The sequence below is a fragment of the Camelus bactrianus genome, chromosome 19 (genome assembly GCF_048773025.1).
Source record: "Camelus bactrianus isolate YW-2024 breed Bactrian camel chromosome 19, ASM4877302v1, whole genome shotgun sequence".
In the NCBI taxonomy this organism is placed as follows: Eukaryota; Metazoa; Chordata; class Mammalia; order Artiodactyla; family Camelidae; genus Camelus; species Camelus bactrianus.
This window is the reverse complement of record NC_133557.1, coordinates 36394030-36419115: the sequence shown is the minus strand read 5'-3', so window position 1 is coordinate 36419115 and position 25086 is coordinate 36394030. Positions and strand designations below refer to the sequence as shown.

Below are 25086 nucleotides of genomic sequence, written 5' to 3'. Positions count from 1 at the left end.
TGTTTTGTGAAAGTGTGCTGGTCATTTATAAAACTAACCAAGATTGAGGAAGGTCATCATTTAGGATCTGTTGTTTCTCCTCAATTTTAGTTTACATACGAAGCGTTCTCAGGGTACGTCCCTGAACGGCCCCTGCCCAGCACACCCAAGCGTCCTCCTCACTGCACAGGGCATGCTTCCCACACGCTTGCTTCCACTCCGCCCGTCTCAGATCCTTGTCTCATCTCACAGTACTCTGCTTAAATCCTGCCTTTCAAAACATAGGAAGATGCTAAGGTTTATTTAAAGGGGGAAAAAAACCCCGAATTCCTAAAGAAAGGCCACGTCACCAGAGCGCAGGCTCACATGGGTTCCACGCACACTTCTCATCACCTGTAGTCTGGTCTGAAAATAGCCCGCGAGGAAAAGCAGCAGCTAAAGAAGCCCGCAGAGACGGTGGTTAAAACCTTCTCCTTTTGAAAGGACTTCCTTCGGTGGAGTGGTGGGCGAGGGAAAAGCGAGCGCTTTACTTTTCCTTCCACGCGTTTTCACACGGGCACGCCGCGTGCCTGAGAGCGGGGCCGGGGAGGGGGTCACACTGAGACCCTGACTGCTGGTCCTCTGCTCACACGTACATGCGACGTCAACAGCGGGGTTAGGACCAGTCACGGTAGCATTCTGGCCTGTCTTCACGTGCCCCTGCGCACTTAGCCAGCTCGCATCTCGGTGTTCCTCCTCACCGGCTGGACAGACCTTGGTCCTCGGCGGTCAGAGCCTGTGACCCCAGGAGCCGACGCCGGCCCGCGGCTGAAGCAGTGAGGCCGAAAGTAGGTTTGCTTTTACCTGCTGGTCCTCGTCCCTTCTGCCCTCCAACACTTGTACGTTCAAGATACAATTCAGTACCACGCTGACTAGTTTTTATTCCCCACGGTGAATACATTTGAAAATCTAACAAATTTGTCCAATTAAATTTGCAAATAAAAAATTTCCTAGTTGTCCTTACAGATGAAAAAACACAATACAGTTCTAGTCAAATAGCTTGGGCAGTGAACAAAACAAAAAAAACAGGCTTGAGAAATACAGGCCAGATTAAAGGAAACAATCTCTCAGACCAGTTACTTAAGGCCAATGTTTTCTGCTTGAACATACAAGTAACATCATCAACCGGCAAATACGTTACCCTGCACACCGCTGCTTTACTTCGTCACTTAGCACGCTCTGTACCAGGGCTCAGGTTAACGCGTCGGGTTTTACGGGCAGGCGGTCTCTGGCGCAGCACTTGGCGATGGTTACCGGTATTCGGGTGGAAGCAGTTCCCTGACTGAGTTTGGGAAGTTCGGCCAGCACTGCTCCTGGGGATTCACAATGTCTGGGAGCCTGTCACAGGCTCTGAGAGGCCTAACTATAGAGAGGTCTGTCAACAAGACCCACCCTTCACCCAGGGTTTCCCAAACTCGCTGGGGCGTGGGACCCAAATCACAGCTCTTGTATTACTGTTCTTTAAACAAGCCACTACAGAGCTCAGCCAGTCTGGGAAACTGATTACAGTATAACTGAAGTTCAACCAAAATGTTCTTGGTAAAAAGAACTTGTTGAGAAATACAGTCACTGTAACTTTCCAACTAGTGTCTTCAAAAGCACTTAGTATAAATGGCCATTAAGAGGGTACAGATATTTACCATATTGCCCAAGGCAGTCTACAGATTCAACGTGGTCCCTATCAAATTACCCAGGACATTTTTCATAGAACTAGAACAAACAATCCTAAAATTTATATGGAATCAAAAAAGACCCAGAATTGCCAAAGCAATATTGAAAAAAAGAACGAAGCAAGAGGAATAACCCTCCCAGACTTCAGATAGTACTAACAGAGCTCCAGTCATCAAAACAGCGTGGTATTGGCACAGAAACAGACATGGGTCAATGGAACAGAATAGAGCCCAGAAATAAACCCACAGACCTACGGTCAATTAATCAACAAAGGAGGCCTGAACATACAATGGAGAAAAGACAGTCTCTTCAGTGAGTGGTGCTGGGAAAACTGGACAGCTGCATGGAAATCAGTGAAGTGAGAACACTCCTCACTCCATACACAAAAATAAACTCAAAATGGCTTAAAGACAAAAATAAGACACGATAAATCTAGAAGAAAACAGGCAAAACATTCTGACATACATCTCAGCCATGTTCTTCTAGGGTGGTCTACCAAAGCAATAAAAGTAGTAGCAAAAGTAAACAAATGGGACCTAATCAAACACATAAGCAAAGGAAACCATAAGCAAAGTAAAATGACAATCTACGGAATGGGAAAAAATATTTCTGTGACAGACAAAGGCTTAATTTCCAGAATATATAAACAGCTCATACAACTTAGTAACAAAAAACCACCAACCAATCCCAAAACGGGCAGAAGACCTAAACAAGCAATGAAGACATGTATGGCCAACAGGCACATGAAAAAATGCTCAATGTTGCTAATTACCAAAGAAATGCAAATCAAAACTACAATGAGGTGTCAACTCACACCAGTCAGAATGGCCATCATTAAAAAATCACGAACGACAAATGCTGGAGAGGGTGTGGAGAAAAGGGAGCCCTCCTGCACTGCTGGGGGAATGTAGTTTGGTGCAGCCACTGTCGAAAACAGTATGGAGAGTCCTCAGAAAACTAAAAACAGACTTATCAGATGACCCAGCAACCCCACTCCTGGGCGTATGTCCAGTGGAAACTCTAATTCAAAAAGACACCTGCACCCCAGTGTTCACAGCAGCACTATTTACAGTAGCCAAGACATGGAAGCAACCTAAATGCCCATGGACAGGTGACTGGATAAAGCAGTTGTGGTATGTATCTACATACATTGGAATACTACTCAGCCATAAATAAGAATAACGCGTATTGCAGCAACATGGATGGACCTAGAGATCATTAGACATTCTAAGTGAAGTAAGCCAGAAAACGAAAGAAAAATACCATATGGTACCACTTGTATGTGGAATCTAAAAAAAAGAGAAAGACTATGAACTCATCTACAAAACAGACTCAGACATAGTAAACAATCTTATGGTTATCAGATAAAGCGGGTGGGAAGGGATAAATTTGGGAGTCTGAGATTTGGCAAATGTTAACTACTATATATAAAAATAGATTTTAAAAAAGTTTTTTCTGTGCAGCACCAGGAACTATGTTTAATATCTTGTAATAACCTTCAATGAAAAAGAATATGAAAACAAATATATGTGTGTACATGCATGACTGGGACAGTGTACTGTGACCAGAAATTGACGCACTATGACTGCACTTCAATTACAGAAAAAAAACCCTGGAAGTAATATAGATAGAGTCCATGAGGAATGAACGTATTTAAAAAAGTGGCTGGGAATGAACACTTTACTGGGCACTTACTCTGTCCCAGGTATATTCCTTTTCTACTATAATCTTCAAAATGCTGTCATTTTATGAGAAGAAACTAAAAATAGAGGTTCGTATCACTAGATGGCAGAGCTGGGAATGGCACACACGCATGTCAGAGTGATTCTTAAGATGTGAGTAAGTTACAGGTTTCAGATGAAAGCAGAAAAATATCTTTATGAAGAAGACAAGTAAGAAAACTTTACCTTAGAAGTTACTGTGGAATGTAACTTAAAAACCTCTAGAAAAGGACTTTTTCAAGTCTGTGGTTCCATCTAACATAGATGCTAAGCATTACCTTAATTAGATTTCCTTATGCACGATGGGGACACAAAACATTTAGACTCAGATAAAGAAATCTAGCAGTTAAAAAAAAAATTCCTTTACTTGCAAATCCCACCCCTAACTAACCCAAGAGCGTTTTAAAAATAGTTCAAAAAGTAGTTGTCAGAGATTCTTATCAATTCATTACCAGTGAAATATCCAAAAACTTAACACGAATCACAAGAGTTCCAAAATGTAAATTTATAAAAATAATAAAAGGTCTATCAACAGGGACCAGAAGGCCCGGGTTCACTGTCCGCAGGGTCCTTGTCCGGGTCCTGCTCCCCAGCCTCCTTCTCCTGCTGCTGTTTCTTCCAGAGCTTGGCCATGGCCAGGAGCCGGAGGTTGGGCTGGTTGGCAGCATCCTCCGGGAAGATGTAATCATAGTATTCTTCCCAGCCCGCGTCAGACTACAGAGGAGAAGCAAGACAGTTAGAAGATGAGCTACCATGTGGCTGAAACGCATTTCACTAGAGTTTTCACTGGGAAACCCAGGGTTCAAATTCAACTTCTCTTCATTTTGCAAAATAACATCAAAGTCTACGACAGAAAGAACGAGGGCCGGGCCCGGAAGATCGGGAGTCAGTAACTGCTGTCAAATGGTGCTTCTGAGAGCTAAAAACCCGGTGGAAAAAATTCTAAAAATTCAAGCACAGTTCTCTATGGTCAACCAAGGAGGCAGTGGGAGTCTTCAACCCCATCTTGCAGTCTTCTGTGTCAGATTTTAAATTTCTCAAGATTTACTGAATCTTTACCCAGTGGTGAAGGCCGTACACCTGAGGTTAGTCTGGCTCCCCGCCCTCACATCCCACCTCCAACAGGGCGCTGAGCTCGCTTCCCAAAGATCGCTCTGGTTCCAGCTCCCACCACCACTTGCTTTGTTTCCAACAGCCTCCCTACGGATGGTCCTCCAACCAAGCCCCTCAAATCCGCCTGCAGGAGACGCCTTACACTGCCTGCAAAGCCTTCTCTGGATTGGCTCCGACCTAATGGCTGAGTTTTCAATTCCCTCCACCCTGACTTCCTGCTTGATGCTCCAGAAACACCAGACTTCACAGAGTTCCAGCAGAAGCCTTTGCCAACCTCCCCCTTCCTCGCCCCCTGGGGGGAGCACACACCCAGCTGTGTCTCCCCCCGACCCCCCGGGGCCTCAGACTGCGCATGGGGATCAGCTCCGGGGGCTCGTCCTTACCCCGTCATCAGCCTGCACCTTTCTTCTCTTCTTGACTTTCTCTGGCATGAGCTTGTCGACTCTCTCCTTATCTGACACTGTTCCAAATTCATCTTCAAAGCTTCGCCAAGATTCCAGCAGCATAAGTCTCTCTTCCTTTTCCTCACAGTTTCGCATGGTTTTGTTCGCCTCTTCGTAGATTTGTCTGCATTTAGCCACACTTCCTTCTTTCCCTGAAGACAACTCAAACTGTGCAAAACTGATCCATACCTATAAAAAAAAAGTATTACAGAACCAAATTAACCATGTCACCCAGAAAACGGTAATATGAGAACAAAGCTAACTTCCTGTTAATGACACCTGGACACGCTAACGTGTTCATCACTAGTACACCAGACAACGTAACACACTGACTACATGCTGCAGCTGAAGCAGCCTGCTGCTTTCTATAGCCAATAAACTGGCTGATGTCGTCTTCAAATCCTGAAAGCTTAACTTTTTATTCAACTCTGTGATACAGAAGTTATTCACATGCAGTGTATTGACCAGGTATAAGCTTAACATTCCAAAGTCCTCTGAGGCTCACAAGCTCTCTGTAAAAGCAAGGAAGCCACTGAAAAATATATGTTTAAAAAATTTTTTTAAATACAGAAATGCACTAGTTCTTCAGGACCGCTGACAGGAGGGAAATCAGCCCCCCTGTGAAGCAGAGGGTACCTTGACATGCTGCGTGCGCTGAAGCAGTCGTCGATAAAGATTCCGGGTTCTCTCAGTTTCTTCCTGCTCGATTTCAAAATCAATGTATGATTTCCAAAGCACCTAAGAAAGAAAACGTCCCAGGTCGGTCTCGACATTTAAGAAGCAACATGGCCCCGTCCAAAACACAGCCTAACTAGCACTCCGACTAGGACATCAGGAACCTGGAACTCTCATGAGTTAAGTAAAGAACAGACAGTGTGTGGATACAACAAATGACACTGCTGTTTACAAGCTGGACAAAACTGGCCAGGATTCTAGATTATGAGAAAAAAGGCCTTGGATTAATTTTTGGACTCTCTTTTGGAGTTTCTCAAATGTTGGTCTATCAAGAAGAGCAGAGAAACCTGCCAGATCTCCCGGGCACTGTCATGACCCTGCACATACAATGAACTTGTGGGGAGGAAACAGCCCTAGATCAGCCAGCACGCACTAGAGACACCAGCTTTACCTCCACCGTGACTTCCGTGATGTGTCTGAGCTCAGCTCAGCAAACAGCCACTGAACAGCTGCCCACCTGCTCAGTACGGCCTGTCGGGGCACAGGGACGAGTAAGCCGTGGCCTGAATGTCAGGGAGCTGAAGTCTGGGGGGGCCTGCAGTCTGGGGGGACCTGTAGCCTGGGGGGAGCTGCAGCCGGGGGAGGGGAGCTGCAGTCTGAGGAGGGGGAGCTGCAGTTGGGGGGTGGGGGCTGCAGTCTGGGAGTAGCCACAGTCTAGGGGGAGCCGCAGTCTGGGGGGGGAAGATGCAGTCTGGGGGGGCTGCAGTCTGGAGGGGGGGAGCTGCAGTCTGAGGCGGAGCCGCATTCTGGGGGGGAGCTGCAGTCTGGGGAGCGGCTGAGGCCAGCTGGCGGGGCCGGGGACACGTAAAGCCCTGGCCCACCACAGTCAGCGGGCCTGGGGAACCATCCGGTGCAGGGGCGCGTTAGTGCAAGACCAACAAAACAGCTGAGCGAGCTCACTGGTTCCTGAGGGATTCAAATCGGTCCTAGCTGCCGTCTGGCGCCACCTTGTGGCTTAAGCTTGGACCCCGCAGGGATGATATGGGGCTCTGGGGCCGCCCAGGACTCCCCACAGTGACAGCAGCACCTCCAGGAACACCCCGGTTTAGTTAGAGCCTAAGCCAGGCAGAGCCGCGCCCGGAGAACCCGGGGACACGCAGACTCCGCCTGCGTCTCGCCTGCTCTCCAGGCGGCCTCGGCTGGGCTGCCCCGGCCCGCGCCCTCAGCCTTGTGTGTGAGAAAGGGAGGAGCCTGCCACCCACCCGTAACACCCAGGTCATCCTGCCCTCACAGTGCGGCTCTGCTGTGCTCTGGGACCCGACTGGGGGCTGCTTCCCCCACCTCCTGTCTCCGCGCAGAACAGTTCTAATCTGAGCGGAAGAGACCACAGGGCAGGCAGGGCGTCTCCACGCTCTAAGAGCGCACAGGCTTAGATGGTCACGTGCGGCTAGAAGCCACATGAGCTCGAGAGCCCCACCTCTGGCATGTCCAGGCGCGGCTGACTGATGGCTAACTCGTAGATCGCCCGTGCTCTCTCGATGTCGCCAAGGATTGTCTCTAATTCTGCAAATTTAATCCAAGAGGTACAATTTTCAGGTCCAAACTCCAGGAACTTCTCATAAAGCTTCCGGCATCTGTCAAACTCTCGAAGCTGTAGCTCCAGTTCAATGTAGCCTTTAAACAGCTTGTTCTTCGGACACTTGCCTATGGAAGTTCCCTGGAAAAGAGGACCAACCGCCGTGATGCCTGCGTGGGTCTGACTTGTGCACAGACACCGCCCGCCTGCCCTAGAAGCAGCTCTCCGCGAGCAGGAGCCTCGGAGCATCACCACGGCGAGCCCCCTACCCGTGTGGCATCGGGCTGCTCATGCCTGCTCCTGACAGAGCCCAAAGGAAACCTTCCAATTCACTCGGGGGGCAAGAGGCTCTGTGCCCACGGGTGCCTGTTCAGAAAAGACAGTGTTGCAGAACTGTCTGGAAAGCTAGCTTGAATTTCACTTAGTTCCCCAAGATCTCCTAGGAACGTAGATGAGGGATGGACAACACCTCCCATAACTGAAGGCTCATCAAGGAACGAACCCTGCCTCACAGCCCACGGCCTGGTGAGGCATCAGAAGGATAACTGCTTCTGCGCCTATCAGGAAGCTGTAGAGCACGTGTTAAGAGGGAGGTGCATTCAGGGCACCCGAAGTCCTGTAGAGGATCAGACTACCGCAGATCTGATCTGAGCTCTAGCCTAAGATCCCATCTCTGCAGCCAGTAGCTGGAAGGTTCTGGTGCTGACACAGGACCATCTCAGCATCACTCCTCAGTCTTTCTTCAAAGGCCACGTGTTTTCTGACGCGTCTCAGGTGACAAGAGCACAGCGTTTCTGTTGCCTTCTTAGTACTAACGTGCAAGCACTAAGGTTTCAACTTCCTCCTCTACAGAGCGGCTTGATCCTTTCTTTACTTACCAAAGCTCTCCTGGCAAATGGTAAATTTTTCTGTCTTATTTCAAACTGTGCATATAGTAACCACATTTTGGCAAATGTGAACTAGAAAACAGAAGCACAAAAATTAAATTAAATTAAATTTAAATTAACAAAGGCCATAAATTTCCCTGAAGCTTCAGAGCTAAGACAGATGTATTTTCTTGCTTATAAGCTAAGATGACACTATTTAACAGAAATATGAACAGTAATCACAGAATATCCCCCTCTATCCTAGAAGGTAACTCGATCAATACCGGTTTCTCGTGCTGGAAAATCTGGCAGAGATCACATGTCAGCCATTTCTAGAACACACGTGTGTTCCCCACGCCTGCACATGTCCACTGGGGCGCCACCAGGCACCTGTGGGCTGTTCCTGTGCCTCCTCCTTCCACTCAATCTACCCCAGTGACCACCCTCCTCTGAAATTCTACATGATCATCTGTGTGGGTCACCTGTCACTTAACACAGGCGGTCCCCTCAACTGGATGGTAAGCTGTTTTCAGAGGCGAACAGCGTATCTTACTTATGTTTTTCGTGGTGGCGAGCACAGGGAAATCGTCAATAAATACTGTTTCACTGAACCTCACAAGTAACAGACACAGGATTTCGATGCATTTGGAACAGAACGCTTGGACCAAACGTACCTTTTTATGAGGAATTAGTTCCAGAGAGGCTTGGTAAACCTGTCTTGTCCTCTCGGGATCCTGCATCAGGATAAGAAAATTTCACAAAACATTCAAGTGTTACTAATGCTGATTTTACCATTAGTAAAAACGTGTACCCCCAACACTGAGTATGTTTCCTTCAGTTTTTATTTTCAAACCCTGATTCTATTTATGATCAAAAGTGAACTACCTTTGGCCACCTAACTGTGGTCAAAGACTCACCAACAATATAGGCGTCAAGATACCGAGTGTTTCTCTGTGGAAAGGCCTTTGCCTGAGAGCAGAAACAAAGACGTTCCACAGTCTCATGTACGAGCCAAAGGTTATCTTTTATTAACTTACACACATCCAGTTCCTGACAATTCCACTTGATCCTTACCAAATGCAAGGATGTGCAATCCAGCTAAGATCCCTATTTCTGAGAAAACCCAGGAAACTACAGATAATTAAACTAAGGGCTGGTTCACTGTTCCCCTGCAAGTTCCAAGTAATAATCTGGTTGTGCCTCAAGGCTTAAAACTCTCCACCAAAACTAAGAGCAGCCGAGCGGCGCCCACCACAGGCGTACAGAGGCGGGGACGCTCAGAGGGAACGTGCAGCTACGGGGCCGCGCGGGGGGGCCTGTCAGTCTGCAGCGGAAGCCCCGCCCTAGGACGGGGGCCCCGCCCACCTTGGCCTCCAGCTCCTCGTACAGCGCGTAGTTGACCCACAGGTAGATGTAGCGCCGCCAGTGCCTCTTCTCGGGCACGGGCGGCACGTGCGCGACGGCGCGCTCGTACACCTCCCGCACCGCCTCCGCCTCCGCGTCGCTCTCCACCAGGCGCAGGTAGTCGAACCATGCGTCGTAGTTGTGCGGGTTGGCCTAGGGAGACAGGTCCAAGGGGTGGAAGCCGGCCGAGCGCTGCGCCGGCAGGGACCGGGAAGCCAGAGCCGGCACGGCCCGGGGAGCCGGAGCCGGCACCAGACCGACCTTCTGTATTTCAGCTGCTTGTTTCTAGATTTCTTGTGCTGTTTCGTTTAAAAAATGCCATTCCTGAGATGTTATAAATAGAAATGGACAAGGAATATGGAACAGACTATCGGCCAGATGTCCCTCAGCAAAGCGCCTTTCACCTACACCAGCCTACTTCTCTGGACTATGCTAATTTTTAATTTTTGTAAAAGGTATAAATGGAAAAATGACTTAGAGGCAAATATCTCAAAATCGGTTAATTGTTTTTTTTCTCCTAAACGAAGGAGCACCTGGTAATCAGCGAAGACCACTGCTGAGGGCAGCGCCCTGGGACGCCTCCCCTACAGAGGGGAAGGGGCCAGCCCCCACCTTCCCGCCCCCGGCAGCCACCGCACTGGGCCAATTAAGGAGCCCTGCTCGAGGGTCTGCCTCATGTGAGTGGGTGACCAGAAGTGAAGCACATTTAGAGCTGGTCCGTGAAGTCGTGTCCATGGGTGGGACAGTCACTCCTGGCCAGGCTGAAATGTGACTGTCCCACCTCCTGCTTCAGGACCCTCTCTAACTGCCTTGGTTCCTGCCTGTCTTCCAAGCCCGGTCCTCCAGCCTCCTGGTGACTGTAAACTTCCCAGTATCTATGGCTATAAAAACAGACTTCTGTTTCTGTAAGGGTATTTGTTTACATATGTGAGTACATACATAGCATTATATCTAGATTTAAAATTGCAATGGAATTATACCAAGCACACAGTCGCAAAACCAACCTTTTCAATAGTGACACATCTTGACGTACCCCCACTGACCTCATTTAACACCAGACTTGGTCCTTTGGAGATTTCTGAATTAACTGGACCAAGCAGAAGTATTTTTAAATACACAGCAGAAGAGTAAAGAAAAACATTACTACCTTTGAACTTCAATCAAAACAGTACCTTACAGACAGAGATGAGAATGGAACCGTAACTATAATGTGTCTTTTGTTCAAGCAGTTAAGCTAAAGGGTAATGAATAAAAACGGGGTTTCTGGATCAATCTCTGACTCTTCCACCTTCTTTCAAAAAAATGAGCTCAAATGGATTCCAGGTTTCTTTTGCTCAATTTCTACAGGACACAACCAGCAACCCACAAAATGACTTCCAACATGTGAGGGGCAAACCCCTGTGCGGCCTGCCTGCCTCTTCTACCAGCCCTGCTCATTCCCACCGGCCTGGAGTTGCTGCCTGTTTACTGCAGACAAGGGATGGAGGGAGTGATCACTGGGAGCCCCGACTCACGGCACCGCAGCCAGGGCGGGCCGGCAGGTTCGGTTACTGCAGCGTGGCGTGGACCCTGCACTCACCTTCACTTCTTCCTCATACTGGAATCTCCGTTTGCTCACGATGATGTCTTCGATGCCCCGCCTGTCACCAAACTTCTTCTCAAAGATGGTGTAGTTTTTAAAGAGCTCTTGGGCCTCCTGCTTTGAAATCCTGTCCAGGGCGTACTTGTAGATCACTCGCACCCTCTCAAACTGAAAGCAGACGGGACAATGAGCTTCCAGGACACAGGATTCTCATTCAAGTCACAGTGTGGGAAGTAATCATGACATCAGACGTTACTTCTAAGTCAGAATGTGAGGCCTCAAAACATGACTTTTCTTCTCCCTTCTGCTGAGCTGCTCAGTCAGGAGGGGCCACCGCACTCCCCGAGCCTCATGTGGAGCAGCCTTCCCCGCCCAGCCCACGGATGCCATCCACGCATGCACACCTCAGACGCCCCAGCTTGGTGAACCACCCCTGCCACGGGGCACTGGCTCAACCCGAGTCCTCCCAGAGCCCTCAGTCCCACACTCCTTGCCCCCACAGCCTGGCCACCTCTACCTTCAGCACAGCCCTGAGCCTGCCCCTCCCTGGGCCCCAGCCGCTCCATCTCCACTTCTCCCCTGACCGGTCCAAGTGTCCCACTTCTGCTCCAGCCCCCTCCCCCTAGGACAACCTCCATCCATCAGCCAGAGGCTCTCCTTACAGCAGGACTATGTCCCAGCTGCTCCTGCTTAATTAAAACCCTCAGTACCTCCATGGGCCTCAGGGCAGAATCTGGGCTCCCTACTGTGACCTGTGCCAGGCCCTGCACTCAGACCTCAGCTGACCCCTCCCGATCCTGTGTTATTTGAGCTACTTTGCGGAGTCACTTTCCGTATACGCTACCGGAGAAGAGAACTGACTGACTTGTGGAGAAATTCTGCTCTCTGCACTGAGGCCTCTGGGCTTCTTGTCTCCCAGGTTCACAACCCGTGAAGCCCTTTGATCAGGACCCCACACGACTCACACAGCTTGTAGATAACATTCTCATTCTCGGCTGCAAGACTTATTTTTCAAGCAAAGCACGACGAAGTCACGACACTTACGATACTGTCTCTAATTACTCACTCCCCACCTGCAGCTGAGCCACAACGTATGCTGTCTTCCCTGAGAAACCAGGGTCTTGTAACCTGAAACATTTCTCCAAGGGTAAGTGAGCGAGAACATGGAAATGAACGCAATGTGCACGAGCAGCACCTCCTCTAAGCTGTTTTGCAACGTAACCGAGTCCTTTCACGTCTGCTTACTTCTTTCTGATTTTCTTCAAATTTGGCAAAGGCGACGTACAGGTGCTCGTCCATGTGCTCGTCCCCGAAGAACTCCACGGCCCTCTCGTACACCTTCCGCGCGTGGGCAAAGTAGCCGTGCTTCTCCTCAAAGCGGGCGTACTTGGTCCAGTTCTTCACGTCGGGGTGCACGAGAACAAGTGGGGAGGGGGGTCAAAGAAACACCGGGCAGGACGACGTGGCTTCAGAACAGGAACAAACCCAAAGCCAAAGCCCCAACGACACACAGCACGGCTAGCGGGTGGTAAGACATGTCAAGGCCGAGACCACCCGACCTGGGCCCACCGAGGTCTGGCCTCCTCCAGGGCTTGCTCAGTGCTTTGGTAGTGGTCCACGCAGGGCTTTGCAGCCGTGAAAAAGCTGAGCCTTGTTACTAGCCATGTGACCTGGACAAGTCATTTCTCTTCTCTTAGCCTCAGTTTTATCATCTAGAAATAGAGAAAAGTAATACCAACCAACCCCATCCGATGATCGCCAGCATCAAATGAGAAAAATGTGTGTGGAACTCTTAGCCATTTCTGGCCAAAAGGACGTGCTCAATGTAGGGCACCTATTACAGCGTTTGCTCAAGAACATTAAAATTTCAAGTAATGACTAAGAAAAAAACACGTCACAAAAGGAGAACTGCTAACCAGAACCAAGAGAGAAAGCTGTGACTCACCACCTCACTTAACAGGATGTGTCTGCTCTGAATCTCCCTGCTTTGAGGAAGTCACTGATTCCCAAGTAGCGGCACAGCCAGCAGGGCCGCGGGCTCGAACCCCGCCTCCGTCACCCCCCGCCCCGAGACCCCGTCCGCTGCCTGGGCGGCCCCCTCTGTAGGACAGAGCGGTCCCTGCATCGCAGGGCTGTCGTGGAAATGAAATGACAGTACCCGCGCGGTGCTCAGAATGGAGCCTGGCACACAGTGAGCACTGTAAATGCTTCTGTCAGACTAGTAACATCAAAATGAGCAGTCTTGACCAAGACCTTAAACCTGCAGAGGGAAGGGGAGCCTTGCGTCCCGCAGCGGTCGTGTTCTGTGAAGTCACGCCGCCACCGCCGGCGGAGAGCACCAAACCACCGCCGCAGGGAGGTGGGGCTCACACGTGCACGTCGCGCGTGGGCTGTGGTCCTCAATCCTAAAGACAGCTAATGCTGGTAGCTTCTACTTCATTTTATAAAAGAGAAAACAAGCTTCAGAAGTCTTCAGTGACTTGCCCGGGGCCACCCACTACGCAGCCCCAGCCAACTGGCCCCAGAGCAGGCGCGTCCTGCTCTGCGCTGCACCACTCCTCCCGTCTCCCGCTCAGGTCACCTCTGCCTGAGAGCAGACAAGACAGCAGGTGGTCGTCTTGTTTGTCCTCAACTGGGACCATGTGCCTCGGCTGAGTCAAGTTTTCTGTCACTCTGAGCTTGTGTGACAACAACTGCCAATGGGGCGCCAGTACTGATTTTGGGATTACAAATAAGTTTTAGCAGGTAGAAGTCACAGATTATAAAGTCAACCACTTCCACTGCTGCGAGCACTGTCCCGTGTCATCATCCCCTCCTCACAGCCAGCCCGCAGCGGAGGTTTTCACTCCGTTCTTAAAGACGAGGACATCAGGGCACAGGCGGTCACTCCTGACACGCTGAGGTCCCCCGGCAGTCATTGGCAAACCTCTGGACAGACTCCAGTAAGAGTGCTAATAACATACGCCCCAGAAAAAAGCAGGCCTGGCTGCAGTGGCCAGGGCCCCAGCAGGTCATCTTCCTCAAGGAACCACAGTGTTAACGCCAAAATACAAACAAACCCAGTCTCCCTGGAAGAGACCCAACTGCCCAGACCACAGATTTACTCTGCCCAACCTGAGTCCTAGAACACACGCATGCAGTTCAGGAAGCAGGTGAAACTGCACCCCTGACTTCTAGGCCAACATCAAGGACCAGGCGTCGCAGCCAGGAACACCCCTCCCCTGAGAACAGCGCCCAGGACCCTACGGGTGCCACGCAGCCCTCGTCCAAAGGATATATCGCTCGTAGATGGCACGGGCGCGGTCCACCTCCTTGTACCGCAGCTCGAAGTTGATGTAGGAGTGCCAGGCCTGCTCCTCCGGCTGCCACTCCATCCAGCGCTCGAACACCTGCCGGGCGCCAGCAACGTTCCCCAGCATCTCCTCCATGTACGTGTACTTGTACCTTCAACAAACCACCCGCAATGCCCTCACTGTCAAGATGACTTCAGGAAGAGACGGCCTTTGGCAACTTCTAGCTCTGAGTTTGTTAACCGTGAAGTAGGTTTAGGCTTTATCTTCTCTAAAGGTTAAGTCAACATGCTTTCTTTTTAAAATACAAATCCGAAAAAGATGAGTCATTGGAAAAAAGGGTACTTTTTTTCTCAAAAACTACTTAGTTCAACAAGAGGTTTCTCGTGCATAAAAGTTGCAACCAAAATTTTAGGGTGTTTTTTAAATTTTTATTTATGTATTTAATTTTGGGGAAGGGAGGTAATTAGGTTATTTATTTACTCATCTTTAATGGAGGTGCTGGGGATTGAACCCAGGACCTTGTGCTAGGCACACACTCTGCCACTGAGCTGTACCCTCCCCCATTAATTTTAGTTTTGATTACACAGCTATTATACATTGTGATTATGGCTTAACAAACTAAAAGACATTAAAAAGTACTGATAGTATATTTAAAGAAAAACTCGGATGTAAGGTTAAAAATATACGATTACAACCAGGTACATAAAATAAATACACAAAAGCACAGAACTTCATAGACCTCAAAAGGCCATTTTGTTAGGTCAGAAACTTACCAGAACTGGTTGACCCGAGGCAGAGTCGTGATGGCCCGGTCCCAGATATTTCGGGCGTGGTTCACCTGGCGATTCTTCATTTCCATTTCTGCATATTTCAGCCAGAGTGTGATATTCCGATAGTCCACATCCAAAGCACGTTCGTAGATGGATCGAGCCCTTGAGATGCAAGATTTGGAGGGTGTTAAAAGCAGTACGTGCGTGCAACACACGTGGCCAACTGTGTGAAACCGTCTGCGGAGCTCTGCTACTGTCAGCGCTGCCTGTGAGCCCGGTTCTGAGCGTGGGGAGGGGAAAAGATGCCACGTTCTCAGGAATCTTACAAAGACTTAGGGAAGGACTGACATGCATGTCATTGCAATGCGGTGTGACCAACGTTACAGGCAAGACCTGCATCAAGTAGATGGGAAGAAATAAAAATGTCTGGTGGCAAAGGCTAAGCAGCAGGTGAGAACTTGAGGAAAGTTCCAGAGGCCAAGGTGCGTGGGGAGGGTGCTCACGCCAGGGAGAGAACAGCCAAGGGCCAGGTGCACTGGGAGGACGCAGGGAGGCTGGACAACAGGAAGAGTCAGGTCGTGGTTTTCATCTTGTTGGCCACTGGGTCTCAGTGGATCAATTTTTATTAAGGAAAAAAATCCCAATATAGAGAAAGCAGATGAACCTGCGCCTCTGGCTGTGGAGCGGGTGCGGGCGGGGAAGCCCAGCCGCAGGGCCTCCAGCCCGCCCCCTACCCAGGACAGTCCTCCCACAGTGGTCCCTGAGGTCCCCAAAGGAGCCTTGGGGTTCCACGGAACAAACTGAGAATTGTTACCCAAGGCTCTTACTCGAGCCTTTTCCATGTTTTTGTATCTGGTGACTTACGAATCTCCACGCACACCATCCCGTGCTGGGCAATCTTACCTCTGAATCTCCTTTAGACTCTCCTCCCATTGTGCGTATTTTATCCAGTTACTAATCACAGTCCTGTTTTTTCTTATGTTATCTTCAAAAGTCTGGCAAAAGGCAGAGAGTCAAATTAAAGGGAAAATGACTAAAAATGGCATCAGCTTTTGTCTGTTAATCCTTGTACTAAGAAGGTTATTCATTTTGTTCTTATTTAAAAGAAATCACATCCTGGAATCCTTGAGAAAGAAGAACCCCACTGAAGAAGGTTACAGTCACAAGTGTTTAAAAGTCTTATATGCAAACAAAGAGAAAAACTTTAGGTAGAAAGAACGATCAGCAGAACTGTTGATATTTTCTTATTGTCCATAACAAGTGACATTTTAATAGACTCTCTACACTTGTTCCTAAGGAGAAAACATTTTTGACTACTTAGGTCCTCTCAGTAATGTCTCAGAAAGCCATACAGAACTCACTGAGAGGTTTAAAACAACCCCCACCCCAGGGCGAGGCAGCGGTCAGGTCAGATCCCCAGGCCCTCTTAGGGCTCCTCTGCAGGTTCCACTACTTCACACAGAAGGCGCTACACACGGGGGCACACAGCACGACCTCGCCGAGCCCACCCTCCTCCAGCCGTCAGCTGTTCCGCCTGTTAAACTTCCGCCCATCTTTAATTCCACACTGAAAATCTGTCTCTGGTGGATTTATCTCTTTATACTTTAAGACAGACAACTCATGGCAGGTTTTATAAAGTTCAGCAAAATGCAATCATCTGGTAACCAGAAGCTACACTCACATGGCTAGAACCACTAACCTTTTATCTTACCATCTCTCTAACCAGTGACGACCTTTTCCATCTCTGACCTACGAACTCCCCACCATGTCCACAGACCGAAGGATCCCGCAGTGACTGACCTTCCTCTTCCTTAGTTTGTAATCATTTAATTCTTCTTCATCTGTGATCTTCTGTTGAGGGGGAGGTGGAAGGAGCTCAAGCTCCCTTTCCTTAGCTTCTCTCAGAAGCTGCTCCGCAGTTATCTGCACCTCAGCGGGGGCTTTGTTTTTCACCTTTTGAGACAGGAGACAGTCCTATTTTTAGTAGATGCTCTTCACACGAGGTTTAAGAAACAAATGACATTTTTTTTAGGATGTGAACTTTGCAAACATTATAACAAGATGTGCTCTTTGCATGACAAGGTCTCTTTTCTCTATCAAACTAAATATATTTTAAAAACTTTTGTTTTCTATCTTTGTATCTATTACAAAGCCATAGGTAGAAGTCTCAAGAGAAAAGGTAGCCAAAACAGCAAGTTTTCCCTTTTAGAATTGTATAATGATAAACTTTGAAGCTGCCTAAGGAAAATTCTCACCAGAGGTTCTGTTTTGTCAGGATGTGGGCCATATCTGATCTAGCCTTTCAACCTCTATTTACAGAATCCTTCAAATTATGCCCCAGGTAGATAACTGCACTCGATTTTTCATGGCATTTCAAGTCAAAGACATATTCAGTAAGTTCCCATCACTAGACTGTAAGCTTCTTAAGGTCTTAGAGCTGTGCTGTCCAACACAGTAACCATGAACCACATGTGATGAGTCCAAACTGGGATCAGCTGTATATGTAAAACACACACTGGATTTTGAAGGCTTAGTGGGAAAAAAAGAAAAAACTACCTAATCAAGATTTTAACATTGATTACATGTTGCAAAGCCAGTATCTTGAATATACTAGGTTAAATAAAATAAATAATTGAAATTAACATCACCTGTTTTGACTTTTTACTGTAGCTTTGAGAAAACTTAAAGTCACATGTGGCTCACATTATACTTCTACTGAACCCGTGGAGCCCAATAAAAGTTTACAGAATTGAATTATAAGAAATATTATTTATTGCCCTGTGTGTAATGACGACGGTAGTAATGGTGATAGCTCATGTCTAACGAGTATTAAGTGCCAGGCACTGTGCTATGTGCTTTAAATGCACTATCGCGGGGAGTCATCTAAATGGTAAGTAAAGGACAGGCTCGAGAGAGCCTGCTGGGCTGGAAACAGACCCGAGGGAGAGTAAAGGCTTAGCATAGAGCCTGTCATATATCAAGCACTCGGCAAGTACTAGCCACCGATGGAAAAATCAGATCCTATCAGACTTCTGGTTTAATCAACTTAAACAATGCCAACACACAGCTCTTGTCATCTACTCTCGCTCCTTCCACTCTCAACTGGGCTAACTCCTATTTAGCCTTCAAGGGTCAGCTTAACTATCACTTCTCAGCAAAGTGTATCCGGAGACTCCTCGCACAAGCCCAGTATCCCATGGCATATTCCACTTGGCCTCACTGGCACTTGGCAAGACTGCAATTTTACACTTCCTAGTGTCTGATTTGAGGGCTCCCCAGAGCCTAGCGCGCCGCCTAGCTCAGCTGAGCTGCGTGGAATGACCCCATTCCTGCCCCCGCAGAAACACCTGCCCAGACCACGGCAGCGCGGAGGCGGGGTGCGCGTCCCACCCGCTGACCCTCCCCCTTGCGTCTCCCTCGCGGCCCCGCACGGGGCGGGCAGGCTTCCGGGACCACACGCCCTCCCGCCCCGCTTAACACCGAGGCCGGGCCACCCCCTCTCCCAGGCCTCCTCCCACAAGGCCCCTCGCCGCCGCCTACCTTGGCCACCTTGGGTATCCTCTGCTTCCCTGCCGCGGTGGAGGCCGCCATGGCTGTAACAGCAGCCCTCGGGCGAGCCCTGGACTCCGGAAATTGGCCCCGGGGGCTCGCCCGCTCCGCAAAGCTTTCCAACAACAAGAGGGACTCCGGGACTGGAAGCGGAATTGGCCTCGGTAACCTTTGACCTCCTGCGCCGTGACGAAGGCAACGTCGTTTCTGTGGTAACCGGGCTGCGCGTCCTCTTTGGAGCAAGGGTCGAAGCACCGCGTCTGGAGTTGCAGGGAGGTGAGTTGTACCGGTTGTCTCGCAAGGAGGCGGGTCGGGTCCAGGACGTCAGGGGCGCCTGCCCAGGTAGTCTCCGGGAGGGGGATGACCGTGTGAGGACAGGTGGATCTGTGGAGCCGTGGCGCCGGCAAGGGGATCGGAACCGAGCTCCGGTCCGGATGCCCGAGGGCGGGGAAGAGAGGCAGGCCAGAAAACTACCACTCCCGGCATGCCAAGGGGCGAGCTGTTGTGGTCCTAGGCGGCCCGGCGCCGCGGTGCATTCTAGGACTTGTAGTCTCCGAAGGCCACGCACCCTTGGTTCCTGGACCGTTGTGACCAAATAGCACTAAGGCTAGTAATTAAAAATAACAGAAGGTATTTTAAAGCCAGGAAATAGAAAAAAGTGAAAGTAGATCATCAGAGTACTAGCAAATAAGTCAGCCTTGTCAGATAAACAGATTTTTAAATTTTCTGAGACTATGTCTTAGTTTCGTAAATTCTCTTAGCCCCAACGCCCTTACCTATAGGACGAAAATAACATTTCACCAGGATTAAAGAGAAAATCCATGTAAAGTGCTCAGTAAATGTTAGCTGGTATAATTCTTGACCTGCCTTCAAAACCAAAAATTAATTATGTGCACGCAAATGGTAAAAAGAATTTTTTTTAAAAAAAAATGACTTTATTTTTTAGATCTTTGGATTTTTTTCACTGAAAAAATTGAATGAAAGATACATAAAATTCCCATTTCTCCTGTCCTACAGCCCCAGGTGCCCCACTATCAATATCCACCACCAGAGTAGTACATTTGTTATAGTCGATGACCCAGCATTGACATATCACACATCATCCTCACCCAATGTTCATAGTTTACATAAGGGTTCACTCTTTGGTGAGGATGATATGTGATATATAACTCCCCGAAGTGTGCAGATAATTTCCGATTTACAGATGAGGAAACAGGCACAGTGAGTTTAAGTAACTTGCTCACACAATTAATAGGCGATAGAAGCTGGGTCCCAGCCCAGGTACTCTGATCCTACAGCCTGTGCTCTTGACCGCAGCCCCATGTAGGGCACCTTCAGATGGTCAGGCTTTCCAAGTAGTCGGTCTCCAAAGAGAGAGTACGAGAGAGACTTTGCTGTGGCAGGGGCGGAGGCCAACCTCACCTAGGGAAAAGTTTACGTCTGCAGAGTGTGAAAAATATTTTGAGCCAATATATTAAATCTTGGAGATGTTATGTATGGTGTTTGTCATTTGTTTGTTTTGTTTTTTGGAGGGAGGCAATTAGGTTTGTTTATTTATTTTTAATGGAGGTACTGGGGATTGAACCCAGGACCTTGTGTGTGCTAAGCACACACTCTATCACTGAGTTATACCTTCCCCCAGAGATGTTATATAAATACTAAGGTTTTCTTCCTTTGCAAAACATGAAGATCTGCCGTTCTGAGCCCACATTTTCCCAAGGCAGCCCCTGGCTGGAGCTGAGAGTATGTGAGTCCCCCTGTTCATCTCCATCACCCTGACAGCAAGGCTGTGAGACAGGGGCCTGTAGCCCCATGAGGTGGAGAGACAGTCCGCGCCACCCTATTCTGCCACAGGAGAAGAAGTCAGACTTGCTTGTTGACTGTCTGGGCTACAGAAACATCTGGGCTGCCCCGCTGTTGGCTTTCCTATCAGAGATGAATAAACTGGCATGGGAGACTTTCCTCTCAATTTCTGTGAGCTTGGACAAGGCAGGGCCACCCCAAGGGCTGGGTTTGCTTGGAGAGCACTGACAAACCTCCTTTTGTAAGCCTGTGAGGTTGAGGGTGGTGTGAATTCATCAAGTAGAAGGCGCTGGGTGAGGGTTCAGCACCTGTCCCCTTCCCTGGCACCCCTGTATCACCCTGCTCCTTGCACACACATACCCACTGAGGACTGCGGTTAATCTGAACACTCTCGGACTGTGAGGGTAGGGGACCCTTACTCCCAGAGGCACCCTCAGGCCACATACACAGGGGTTGGGGGGGTGCAGAAGGAGATGCCCAAGCGGACACATGTGACCTGAGACAAGTCACTTCACCTCACAGGCCTCAGCTTCCTCATCTGACAAAGAAGGAGCTTGGCCCCAGGCTGTGTCAGGCCCTGTGGTGCTCAAACTCTGGCACTTTGGCCAAGTAAAGAGTGTGCAAGAGTAGAGCTCAACCACAAGAGCCCCAGAAAGCCCAGGGGCACAGCACACTGGAGAGCTCCACGTATCTGTGGTGCAAGACTGGCAAAGGTCATCCATGCCAGGGAAGTGAGAGTGGTCGCCTTTGGGGGGACAAACTGACTGGGGGCTAAGAGTCCGCCTTCCGGGGCGCTGGGGCACTCCCCCTGCTGTGCTCAGAGCCCGGACAGCGGCAAGTCAGCTGCCATGTCTTCATGCTTACTGGCCACTACATAAGAAGGCATTTTTTCTTCAGAAGCAAGAAGAGAGGAAAAAGGAATGGAGGGAGGGAGTTGGGGAGGGAGGAAAGGACAGAGGGAGGAGGAGCAGGCACATGCACACTGAGCACTGAGATGTTGAGGGAGATGGAAATTGCTGTGTGGCCTCCTGTCCGTCAGCAGCCCCAGGGCGTCTTTCTGGAAGGTTAGACTCCACCTTTGCTGTCCTTAGAGATTCCTATGAGACTGGCCGTGGGAAAGGCAGAGTCACACAAAGAGAGCAGGTGCTTCATTCTGGAGCTTCTCAGAGACTTTTCGCGGGCCCAGCAGCTGCTCAGGAAGGCCCTTGCGAGCAGCGTTTCTGCCACTGGTTTGACCACAGGACTCTTTTTGGCTCAAACTCTCTCTCAGGCCTGCTGCCCCTCAGGGCTCCAGTTTGGGGGGCTCTGGAACCTTGGGGGCCACTGTAATTCCTGACCACGTGCCGTGGTGGTTGATTAAACATGAGGACCCTGAATCAACACATAATCCCTCTCAAGGTTTTTCAATCCTATTGTTAGAATATTTTCAAGCTGCTTTCTTGGAAACAAAGAATTCAGTTGCAGACATCTCTAGACAGGCGAGTTCTCAGAAACATCGTTCTCCTGGAGGGAAACGTGTCAGCTGGCTTTCGGGGACAGTCGTCCCAGCCTGTCCCCAGGAGATGTGTCCCACCAGTCCCTGAATGCCACGTTCACTCTGACCGCATGGAAACTGGGGGAATGTTCCTTCCTGCAAGTACTGTGACCAGACTGGCTTGTCATCTCTGGCTAACGGTGGGCTGTTTTTCTCTCTTTTGGGGACAGGATAAAAAATGTCGATACTCACTTCTCCAAGAGGAAAGGCGGAAGTGGTTCACTGCCGAAGAACAGAGTCACACGATGTTCACTGTATCAAAAACCTCATTAGAAAATTTACCCAGAAGCTGTTTGGGAATCTTAACGTCATCCGTCTTCTGTAAGTACGGAGCACAGTGAGCTCAAGACTGTTTGTCGGTTTTATCACACACCCGAGAGGGCCTCCACTCCTTTGTCCTCAGGGGGCTTGTGGCGGGGAAGTCGGTAGCAAAAAATCTGCCCTCCTGAGAACAACCATGTGTAATTCCCGCAACAACATGTAAACTGGAAAGATTTCTCCTGGGTTTTGGATTCAGGCAAACTTGGGTTCCGATCTCAACTGCCCACCCACTAATCCAGTCACCTGGGGCAAGTTAATAATATTAGCTACAGTTTCGAGAATTTATTTTCTTTCAGGCTCTGTGCTTTGCCAGCATGGACATATTTGACTCTGTGGTAGTCACTGTCATGTCCATTTTACAGATGAGAAAGTGGAGGCCCGCCCAAGGTCCAGCAGCTGGGAGCTGACAAAGCCTGGGTGTGCTCTTAACCACTTCCGTTGAAATATTCTTCTAAACTTCAAAGTATGCATACGGTTTTTTTCTTAAAAGCTCTTTTCTTCTCCCTGTCTTTTGTTTTTTTTTTTGGACACCACAATATAAATATGCTATTATCTGTTTCTCATTATTTTTACTGAATTTGATAAGAGGTAGCTCAGTATTTTGGATTTCATAAAGCTTCATGTTAAATACAATTGAAATGTTTAAACAAAGGCCAGCCTAAGACATTAAAATGAACAGTTTCTGATCCCCATGTTGATGAACATCATGTAAACTGGCATGATTTTGTTGGAGAGCTGGAGGGCAATATATATAAAATGCTCTAAAAATATGTATACCGATGAAATGATTTCAGTTTTTGGCATTATTGGGGATTAAACACCTTAATGCTGTCCTCCGGATGGAAACATGTTGATACACACACACACACACACACAAAGACACAAAAGGACTATGCAGAAAACATGAAAATGAAATCAAACTTCAGGACAATAGCAGGAACCCATGCAGCTTTCTCCTTGAGGATTTTTGCTACATTTTAGAAACCTCACACTTCTCTTTTGACTGGTTTGCAAACAACAGAAGATAAATATTCTCTCCACTTGAGGAGGGAAGTTGTAGATTTCTTCATATAAAGCTGTGTTGTACTTTGTAAGGAGAAAGAGACATAACCCCCCTGTGTAAAAGTGGACAGTAAGGAAACTAGCCTGTTTCAACCTCAGCATGGAAGGAAGGGGGATGAAGTCCCCCCAAGAATTCATATGAACATGTTGATTTGAGTCTGTGTTAATTTCCTGTGTAGCTTCCCGAAGCTTCAGAACTTCCCATATAATGAATGCATTTTCAGACAACCAAAACTAAGTTAGTTTCCCATAGACTGAATAAAGTAAAGAAACTGGAGAGTTTGATTAAAAATGGCTGCAGGTTAGTATTGTGTCCGGGAGACCGGCTGAAATAAGTACAAATCAGGTCTGAAGGACAAGAGCTTCAGCTCAGACTTCAAATACTACTCACAGATAAAGCCCCAAGGAACAGGAGTTCACAAGTTCACAGTGAAAACCCACAAATGTCAAAGAAACACGCACCATTAGGGAGAACCAGCAACAAGAAATATACGCAGAATCAGAATCACAAAGACTTCAAACGTAAGTCAAAGAATGTAAAATAACCATGTTTACTATGTCTAAAGTGAAAAGATATATTTTAAAAGACCATAAAAATGAATAATGAGACTTGGAAAAAAAGTCTAAAAGACCATCTAGAAGAAACACAGTCAAAATTAAAAGCTCGGTGGATGAATTAAACATCAAAATAGATACATTTGAAGATGGAAGTAGTGAACTGGAGGATCAATGCTAATAAATTACCTAGAATTCAGCACAAAGAGACAGTGACAAAAAAATAAGGATGGAATATTTAATGACTAGGTCTAAACAGACTTCTAAAAGGAGATAACAGGAAGTGGAAGTCAGTATTTGAAGAGATAATGGCTGAGAACTTTCCAGAATTGTTGAAAAGCACCAGTTCTTACAGAAAGCCCAATAAATCCCAAAGAGGATAAATACACAGAAAATTCTACAACTAACCACGTGAGGATGAAGCAGGAAGACACCAAAGCTAAAGAGGATGTCTGAAAAACAACCATAGAGAAGAGATAACTGACCTGCACACAACCAGAGGTTAGAATAATGATGACTTTTCAGTAGCAACAGTGGTGCCCGGAAGACAGTGGAACGTCTTCAGTACTGGGGAGAAAATAACATTAAACTAGAATCATATACCCCGTGAAATGATTTTTCAATACCTAGGGGAAAATGGATGTATTTTTAGACAAACAAAAACTGGGTTACCAGTTAGTTTACCAGTGAACTCTGAATTAAGGAAATTCCTCGGAATGCACAGCAGGCAGAAGGATGACTCTCAGCTGGAAAAAACAAGATAAAAGAAGGAACATCAACAAAAATATGTGCAAATATGTGGGTAAATCTCAGAGAAGATCTAACTTGTACAAAACAGTAACACTGACTAATCTAACATAGATATTAAATATAAACAGTAAGTTATAAGACATAAATAATAAGTTACATAAAATACAGAACAAAAATAGGTAAATTGGGAGTCTTGTGATTAGAATGAAAGTAGTCTTAAGGTATTGCTCAAGAGGAATTGCCAGCATTCAAAAGTGACCCGCCCATGAGCCACACCTCCTGCATTAAGTCCCTCTGTAGTCCCTTCTTGCACTGAATCAGGCCTTGTGTCACCAGTGGAAACAGCGGAAGTGATGCTCTGTGACTTCAAGTCTAGATCA

The 25086-nt window shown here is 48.1% G+C and overlaps 2 protein-coding genes across 4 annotated transcripts in view; one reads left to right on the top strand and one right to left on the bottom strand.

Annotated features, from left to right (window-relative positions):
• Positions 1 to 3756: 3756 nt before the first annotated feature.
• Positions 3757 to 18806, bottom strand: CRNKL1 (crooked neck pre-mRNA splicing factor 1). The gene is made up of 14 exons (XM_010972924.3): positions 18673 to 18806; positions 16933 to 17085; positions 16036 to 16127; positions 15136 to 15294; positions 14347 to 14513; positions 12315 to 12493; positions 11067 to 11237; positions 9449 to 9640; positions 8758 to 8817; positions 8096 to 8176; positions 7119 to 7358; positions 5603 to 5704; positions 4907 to 5155; positions 3757 to 4124 (listed from the first exon to the last, which is right to left on the bottom strand). Exons 1-14 carry the CDS (start codon positions 18721 to 18723, stop codon positions 3939 to 3941), a joined length of 2082 nt encoding a protein of 693 aa, XP_010971226.1. The 5' UTR covers positions 18724 to 18806; the 3' UTR covers positions 3757 to 3938.
• A 14-nt stretch (positions 18807 to 18820) lies between these two features.
• The window catches only part of CFAP61 (cilia and flagella associated protein 61), a 257175-nt gene continuing 250909 nt past the window's right edge, over positions 18821 to 25086 (top strand). For all 3 annotated transcript variants that reach the window (XM_074347804.1, XM_074347803.1, XM_074347805.1), the window contains exons 1-2: positions 18821 to 18957; positions 22189 to 22339. In XM_074347804.1, coding sequence (XP_074203905.1) covers positions 22197 to 22339 — 143 coding nt within the window. In that variant the 5' untranslated portion in view covers positions 18821 to 18957; positions 22189 to 22196. The remainder of the gene's footprint in view (positions 18958 to 22188; positions 22340 to 25086) is intronic.

Coding starts and splice junctions, on each gene's coding strand:
- CRNKL1 (XM_010972924.3), bottom strand. CDS start 18,723: ATGGCGGCCTCCACCGCGGCAGGGAAGCAGAGGATACCCAAGGTGGCC. Junction 17,086..18,672: donor GGATACCCAAGGTGGCCAAG/GTAGGCGGCGGC, acceptor CTGTCTCAAAAG/GTGAAAAACAAAGCCCCCGC. Junction 12,494..14,346: donor CCGTGCCATCTACGAGCGAT/ATATCCTTTGGA, acceptor CCCCCTCCCCAC/TTGTTCTCGTGCACCCCGAC.